The sequence below is a fragment of the Nannospalax galili genome, unplaced genomic scaffold (genome assembly GCF_000622305.1).
Source record: "Nannospalax galili isolate Female #2095 unplaced genomic scaffold, S.galili_v1.0 scaffold777, whole genome shotgun sequence".
NCBI classification, from domain to species: Eukaryota; Metazoa; Chordata; class Mammalia; order Rodentia; family Spalacidae; genus Nannospalax; species Nannospalax galili.
This window is the reverse complement of record NW_008341810.1, coordinates 5,129,151-5,137,894: the sequence shown is the minus strand read 5'-3', so window position 1 is coordinate 5,137,894 and position 8,744 is coordinate 5,129,151. Positions and strand designations below refer to the sequence as shown.

General features: G+C 38.9%; 1 protein-coding gene across 3 annotated transcripts in view; it reads right to left on the bottom strand.

Annotated features, from left to right (window-relative positions):
- The window catches only part of Tbc1d19 (TBC1 domain family member 19), a 188,036-nt gene extending 179,653 nt beyond the window's left edge, over positions 1–8,383 (bottom strand). For all 3 annotated transcript variants that reach the window (XM_008837347.2, XM_029565543.1, XM_029565544.1), the window contains exon 1: positions 8,143–8,383. In XM_008837347.2, coding sequence (XP_008835569.1) covers positions 8,143–8,241 — 99 coding nt within the window. In that variant the 5' untranslated portion in view covers positions 8,242–8,383. The remainder of the gene's footprint in view (positions 1–8,142) is intronic.
- Positions 8,384–8,744: the final 361 nt, after the last annotated feature.

Genomic DNA, 8,744 nt, shown 5'->3' with positions numbered 1-8,744 from the left:
CTCCTCTCCTCTCTCTCTCCTCTCTCTCTCCTCTCTCGCTCTCTCTCCTCTCTCTCCTCCCTCCCTCCCTCTTTTATAAAATTAAAGAAAAAAAAATTCATTTCAAAATAGCCCCAGGGGAGTGGAGAGTTAGCTCAGTAGACAAAGCTCTTGCACACAAGCATAAGGACAGGAGTTTGAATCCCAGAACCCAGGTAAAGCCAAATGCAGTAGCAACTATAATCCCAGTGCTCCTAGAGGGAAATAGGGGTGGGAGGCAGAGACAGGAGAATCCCAGGAGCTCAGAAGCCAGCAAGCCCAGTGTACACAGAGACCAACAAAAAAGAGACTTGTCTCAAATGAGGTGGAAAGTGAGGAATAATACCCGAGCCCATCCTCTACAGGCAAGCCATGGCACAAATGTTGTCTGCATCCACATACAGGAACATGCTCATACATATATACCATACACGAGGCTTTTGGTTTTGGTTTGTTTGTTTCATTGGTTGATTGATTTTTGAGAGAGGGTCTCACTGTGTAGCCCTGATCAGCCTAGAACTTGATATGTAGAACAGGCTGGTCTTGAACTCACAGAAATCCACTTGCCTCTAAAAGTGTGTAAACCACACCCAGCCTACATACAGAAAGATTTTAAAATACAGTCCTGGGGTTAAATTTAAAAATAACAAAAATACAGGGCTGGAGAGATGGCTCAGTGGTTAAGAGCATTGGCTGCTCTCGCAGAGGACCGGGGTTCAATTCCCAGAACCCACATGCAGCTTATAACATCTGTAACTCTAGTTCCAGGGGATCCGAAGCCCTCTTCTGACTTCTGTGGACACTGCACAACATGGGTACACCTATCTACATGCAAGCAATATACTCATACACTTAAAAATAATAAATAAAATATTTTTAAAAAATAAAGAATAATGCTGTTGTGAACATTTAAAAAATAACAAAAATATTTTAAAATATCTCAAACAAAAGGATAATAAAAGTATGACTCATTACTGTGGATATAGTTAAGGCAGCACTTACAGGGCCTCAAAGCTTTCATAAAAATCAATTCCCAATGAGTCACAAACCTAGAGATAGATCATAGCACAATAATGTTTCTAGAAAAACTAGAAGATCTTGGGTTTACCCATTTTTAGATACACGTCAAAGACACAATCCATAAAAGGAAAAACAGTCAATTTGACTTAATTAAAACTAAAAATGTGGGGCTGGAGAGATAGCCCAACAGTTAAGAACACTGGCTGTTCTTGCAGAGGACCCAGGTTTGAATTTCAGCACCCACATGGGAACTAAGAACTATCTATAACTCTAGTTCCAGGGGATCCATCACCCTCTTCTGACCTCCATGGGCACTGCACACATGGGTGCAATTACATACATGGAAAAATAAATTTAAAAATATAAAAATATGCAATCTAAGAAAGATACTGAAGAGAGTGGAAAGACTAGCCAGAGAACAGGAAAAAACATTTACAAAACACATCTGAAAAAAAGAACCCAAACCCAAAATACAAGGCAAAGTCTCAAAACTCAACAAGAAGACAATTAACTTAATTAAAAATGGATAAAATTATCTAAACCGGCATCTCGCCAAAAGACAAACAGATGGTATATAAACATGAAAAGATGGTCAATATCATATGCCATTAGGGAACAGAAAATTAACATAACGGGTTATCACAATACACATTACAGTGGCAAAAACTCAAAACACTGATAACAAATGCTGAAGGAGATATAGGGGAAACTTGAACTTGCATCTATTGCTAATGAGAATTTAAAAATGATGCAGCCCCATGATTTTCTTACAAATTAACAATAATTTCATCACACAATCCAGTTCAATTTTTATATAACCCAGAAGACAATCTAAAAACACTTATTCTTTTAAACTTCCAAAACAAATTGGAGTTAAGGTCTGCTTCATAAGATGGAGGCCATACCTGACAGTGATATCAGGCCTAGAAACCTGACGCGAGACAGGACATAGACCACAGGGAGAGCCTACTACTATTATTCTGATAAACAGATATAGTATTACCTGACTCCTAATGACATATTGCTATTCCCAGAGATTAATGCATCTCCCAAGTCTCACCAGAGAAGTTTCCTTATGCAACAGATGGTGATTATCACAGAGAACACAACTGACCAGCGTGCAGAGAATAAAAGGCTGAAAACTGCTTATCCCTGAATAGGACACCTCTATCAAACTTCTACCTCCCAGAGCTCAGGGATCCTTATGGAAGAGGGGCATAAGGATTGTAAGAGCCAGAGGTGAAGGACCACAAGGAAACAAAAAGTTTTCTAGACAGCTGCTCAGTTTCTCATATGAACTCGCAGCAATGGTAACAGCATGCACAAGTACCACGTAAGATCAAGTCAGACAAAATCTCAGAATAGAACTGGGGAAGTGGGAAGAAACCTCAACCTTAGCTGAGGAACTATTGGCAAGAGATGGCTGCTGGGAGGGGGAGAGTCAGTCTCACTTAAGGGTGAGACCCTTGGTAGGTTAAATAGACTCCAGTGAATGAATCTACTCTGAAGGGCATTTGGGGGCATAAATTTGACTCTATAGGTATATATGTAAGTGTGTGTGTGTGTACACATATATGTATATGTGTATGTATGTATGTATATGTATATATATAGTTGAAATTGGATAGGGGTAGTAAGAGGTGCAGATAAGGGGGGGAGATCTAAATAAGATCAAAATATACTTTGTGAAATTCACAAAAATTTAATTTAAAAAAGATGAAAAACTTCCCAAACAGAAAATACAGGCTTTATTGGAGAATCCTCCCAACTTTTTAAAAAATTCATAACGTTTGCAGAAAGTAGTAAATAGAAAAAGAGGTAACGCTTCCCCGCTCATTTTATGAGGCCAGCATAACCTTGATACAAACTTGAAAAAGATACAAGAAAAGAAAATTACACACCGATTTTTCTCATGAAATAGCTGCAATCCTTAAACACTTATATATAACTCCATTTCAGAAAGTCATCATAAGAGAATATCACTCTGTCTAACAATGAGAAAGAAACAGTATATTTATAAAATCATAACGTTTCAACCCATCCCAAAACAAAACCCTGAAGCTGTGAAACAACCAAATGAACCAAATTCTAAATAATAAAAGACAGACAGGTCTCCAACTACTTCACCTTTGGCATAGCACGGGAAGAAAAGGGACAAGAAAGAGCACATACGGACAAGAAAAATTGAGCTACTAAGTATACAGACTAATGACAGGCCAGCATATCAGTCTGGAGTGGCCTAGAGCACAGAATAGAGAGGACATCTACACTCATTCTCTGCGCTTTTCTGTCTCCACTAGGTTCTCAGGTTGTTTATCATCTTACACTAGAATTTCACTTAATTCTCCTATAAAACTTTATTTTTGTCCTTGTTCATTGACCTTTTTCTGTCCCCCTTCCCTTTCCAGCTTCTGACAACCACTGTCCTCCTCCCTATGTCTTTAATAACGTCTGGAAACACTGAAATAACAAGCTTCACATACATTATTAAAATTTAATTTTCATTAAAATTATTTATGCAAAGAAAAAAACTCTAGGCCCCAATGACTTTACTGAGGATTCTACAAACTATTTTAGAGGGAAATAAAATTAATTCTATACAAATTCTTCCAAAAAATAAGAGAGGAAAAAAATTCCAACTCATTTCATGAGGTCAATATGACCCAATACCAAAACATACAAAATGTTACAAAAAAAGAAAACTAAAAAACAGCATTTTTGTGACTATGTCCATAAAAATCCTTAGTAGAATATTAGTAAATGAATCAAGAAAGAAATAAGGAACTGTGGAAATGTCTCAGAAGGTAAAGGCACTTGCCCCATGCCTGACATCCTGAGTTCGATCCCTTGGGACCCACATGATGGAAGGAGAGAACTGACTCCCCTAAGTGGTTTTCTGACATCCATAGGTACACCATGGCACATGTACACACACACACACACAAATGTAATAAATGTAGCTTTAAGAAAATGAGATAAATAGGAAGGATACTACATATAAGTGAAATTTATTTCAGGAATGTGAAATGGGTACAACAGTCAAAGGTAATCAATATTATTTGCCATATCAATATATTGTAAGGACAATACACATAAGCATCCATTCAAGGAAAGTAGTTTGAAAAATTAAACATCCATTCATCATAAACTCTCAGAAAACCAAGAATAGAAGAGTTTTTCCTCAATCTGGTAAAAACATATACATACAACATTGCATTGATGGCATTATCCAGAAAAAAAGGTAAGAAAAGTAAATAAACCACATATAGATTGAAAAGGATAAAGTTAAACTGTGTTTGCATGTGATACATCTACACAGAAAATCCAAGTCATCTACAAAATAATAATACTATAACTAGTAAGTTCAGTGAGTTCTCAGGTTTTTTTGTTTGGTTTGGATTTTTTTTTTACTTAGTGCATGTTAAATAAGCCATACTGTACTTCAGTATTCCAAAGTAAAAAATTGGAAATCAAAATAAGAAAATCAACATTTAACAAAATATCAAAAAGAAGGCATGATGGAACACACCTTTAATCCCAGCACTTGAGAGGCAGATGTCTGTGAGATGAGGCCAGCATGGTCTATAGTAGCAAGTTCCAGGCCAGTCTAGGGTACAGGGAGACCCTGACTCAAAAAAACAAAACAATAAATAATTAAATAAATAAATAAATAAATAAATAAATAAATAAATAAATATTCCCTCTGTGAACTACAACAACTGTCCTGGCAAGATAGGACCACTGGTGCAATAGTGGCATGAATACTATGGGAGTAATCAGCCACTCTCTAATTCGATTTAAGGTCTGCTTCATAGGATGGAGCTCATACCTGACACTAATATCAGGCTTAGGAACAGGAGGCTAGATAGGTCACAGGACATAGGGGACAGCCTAACATTAGTTTTCTACTCAATAGTTGTCATATTAAACTGACTCCTAATGACTTCTTGTTATACTCATAGATTAGTGCATCTCTCAACTCTCACCAGAGAAGCTTCCTTATGCAGTAGATGATGATTAACACAGAAACCCACAACTGGTCAAAGTGCAGAGAATAAGGGGCAGAGTGCTTATCCCTGAATAGGACACCTATATCCAATTTCTGCCTCCCAAGGCTCAGGGATCACTGTGGAAGAGGGGGCAGAAAAACTGTAAGAACCAGAGGTGGTTGATATGAATTCACAGCAACGGTGATAGCATGCACAAGCCCCATGCTAGCTCAAACCAGATAAAATACTAGCATAGGCATGGGGAAATGGGTCAGAAATCCCAACCCAACCTGAGGAACTTAGAGCAGCTGATGGCCACTGGGAGGGGGGAAGACAATGTCTTACAGGGATAGGACTCTTGGTGGGCCCAGTGGATGGACCCACACTGAAGGACATTTGGGGACAAAAATCAAACTCTATAGGTCATATCATATATATGAGAGTACATTAAATTGGGTGGGAGCAATGGGAGGCGGTGTAGATAGGGGAGGTAAATACCACCAACCTATACTGTATGAAAATTGCAAAAATTCAATAACTTTTTTAAAAAGACAAATAATAATAGAGGACATGAAGCCAGGGGGAGGTAGTGAGGTGGGGGTGGAGACAGGAGGGGTCTGAATATGATCGAAATACACTGAATGAAATTCTCAAATCAATAAAAATATTAAAATAAATAAAATAAATCTTGGGGCTGGAGAGATTGCTCAGCAGTTAAGAGCACTGACTGCTCTTGCAGAGGACCCGGGTTCGATTCCCAGCACCCACATGGCAGCTATGAACCATCCTTAACTCCAGTTCCAGGAGAATCGGAAGCCCTCATCTGACCTCCGTGGCATTGCACGACACGGGTGCACTCCCATACATTGAGGCAATACACTCATACACATAAAATAAATAAATTTTAAAAAATTAAAAAAATAAATCTTTAGAAAGAAACAAAAACAAACAAATTCATCTATAGGTTCAAAATAATTCCAATCCAACACTCAAAAATGTTTAAGGTAATTTAAAAGTTGATTAGAAAGTCCTTTGCTTTGCCATATAAATGTTAGAAATAATTTGAAAGAGGGAAATGATGTTGGAAGACAGCCTAATTTCTAAGCTTACTACAAAATTAGAAAAAGTGAGATAGTATATAGTTTGGCACAATGATAGACACATAAAAGAATAAAGGCCACAAACAGTCATATGCATTTGAGTGCACGTGGATGTAAATTTTCAACAAAAATTTCTAAGTAAGTTAGTAAAGAAAAACAGGACCCTCAGCAAATAGGTTCTGGAAATACTGGGTATCCATATGGAAAAACAGAAAAAGATTTAAGTTTGTACCATATACAAAAATTAATTTAAAATGGATTGCAAATTTAAATGTAAGCTAAAATCATCAAACTTCTAAAATACAAGTGAAACTTTTTTGAGACTTGAGGTTAGGCAAAAATTTTTATATAGGGTACAAATGCACAAATCATTAAAAAAAGGAAGCTGGGGGCGGGGCAGAACAACGGTTCAGCAGTTAAGAGCATTGGCTGCTCTTCCAGAGGACCCAAGTTTAGTTCCCAGAACCAATATGGCAGCTAACAACTGCTTGTAACTCCAGTTCCAGGGAATCCAACACCCTCTTCTGGCTTCTGTGGGTATTGCGTACATGTGGTACACTTAGATACATGTAGGCAAAACACTTATACATGTAAAAATAAAATAAAACTGTTTTAAAGAAAGTTGATAAAGATTTGTTATTGAAATTAAATTTCTTTTGCTCTTTGAAAGACCCAGTTAAGAAAATGAAAAGATAAGCCACATGTCAGGAGAAAATATTTGCAAGATCTCTCTGGTGGGGCATGGCGGCACATGTCTATAATCCCAGCACTTAGTAGCAGGAGGATCAGGAATTTAGGGTCATTTTCAGTTACATAATTAGTTGAAGGTCAGCTTAGGCTACAGAAAACCCTGTTTACAAACAAACAAAACCGTCTCTATCTGATGAAAGATGTATATCCTATACAAAGGTCCCTGCAACACAATAATAAAAAGACAATATAAAATCTAAAGTGGGCAAAAGATTTAACAAATTACTTCGCCAAAGAAGATACATGCACATGAGAAAAATTTTAGTGTCATTAGTCATTAGAGAGCATGTATTAGAGCTAGGAGGAGATGCCACTATGCTACTACTAGAAGAGTAAGTAATGGAATTAATAAAGATAAATAAAAGCAGACAGCAATCGCTATGAAGTTTGTAAAATGACTGGCATTTTCATAATTTCTGATAGGACTGTAAAACGACACAGCAATATAGGAAAAGTGGCAATTTCTTGGAGAATTAAATGTACACTACCATACAATTCAGCAATTCCACTCACAAGTATTCATCCCTAAACAAACAAAAACAAGACCAAATATCCAAGCAAAAGCCTACACCAGAATATATACATTGACTTTACTCAATCTCTGAACAACCCAAATATCCATCAGCTAATAAATGGAGAAATTTATGGTGGGACATCAAGTAATGAAATGCTATTCAGCAATTAAAAGAACAGAAGCATTGAAATATCAACCGCCTAGATGAATCTCAGAAGCGTTATGCTACATGGCAGAAGACACGCACAAAAGTTTTAGTACTGTATGATTCCATTTACATGACATTCTCAAATAGTAAAGACCTCCTGCTCTATCTGTGGATTCTCAGTGCCTAGCACGTTTGGGTCCTGTGCAATAAAAGCTAGGTGGGCACATAGGAAATCAATTGGGGGCAGGGGTCCGCACCTAGGGTCCCAAATCCACCCACAAGACAGTAAAAGGGAAGGAAGGCACGCAACAGCTTAAAATATTAGACCTCGAGAATGACTACAAGAATAAATAACGAATGGGTAACCTCGGCCATTCTCTGGCCTCAAGAAAGGGGTGATGAGCCCCACCCATCTTTAATCAAATTCTACCGCCCCATGCCTGGGTCTGAGCAAACCGAGCTGCATGGGACAAGGAGGGTTTATGGACACCTGAGGGTAGTGGAGAGAGCAGGGGAGCGCTCTGACTTGGGTAGAGGACGAGTAGAAGACAAGATGTCCCTGCGGCCACGGGTCTCCATCCCTCCCCGTCCGGCGCCACTTACCCAGGCCTGCCGCTCGAGCTGAGCATACAAATTGGAGCCCTTGAGCTTCTGGACGATCTGGGCAATAGTGAGGGACAGGTCCGACTCCTCCTGCAACATTTCCCCCGCCCCAGCCCGCTCAGCCGCGGGGACAGCCTCCAGCAGGAAAAAAGCTGATGCAGGGGTCCCACCCCCGGCCTCTGACACTTCTCCCGGACCTTTTTACGCAGGTACTCCTCCAGCGGGGGTTGCCAGGCAACTGCTGGGCCGTGTGTCCATTTTCTCTGTTTCCCCTCCGCGTCTGAAGGCCCTAGCACTTACGTTCCGCTGGTGGAAAAAGACCAGCTCAGGAAAATACATGGTCCCTACCCAGCCTGATCAAAAAGCAAGAACAAAACCACCTTCTTCCAGAGCTTTAATGATTCGATTGCGGTAGGAAGTTGAGTGTTTTTCAATTTTATTACATAGAGAATCATTCCTGTCCCACCTCTCAATCTCTGCAGAACAGGGCCTGGAACGCAATGATACAGCTCAATTCGCCCAAGAATTGTGTTTCCGGCTCTGACACTAGGCTCTGAACTTCAAATTTTAGTTTATATCCCTGAAAAATGAACCCAGTTATC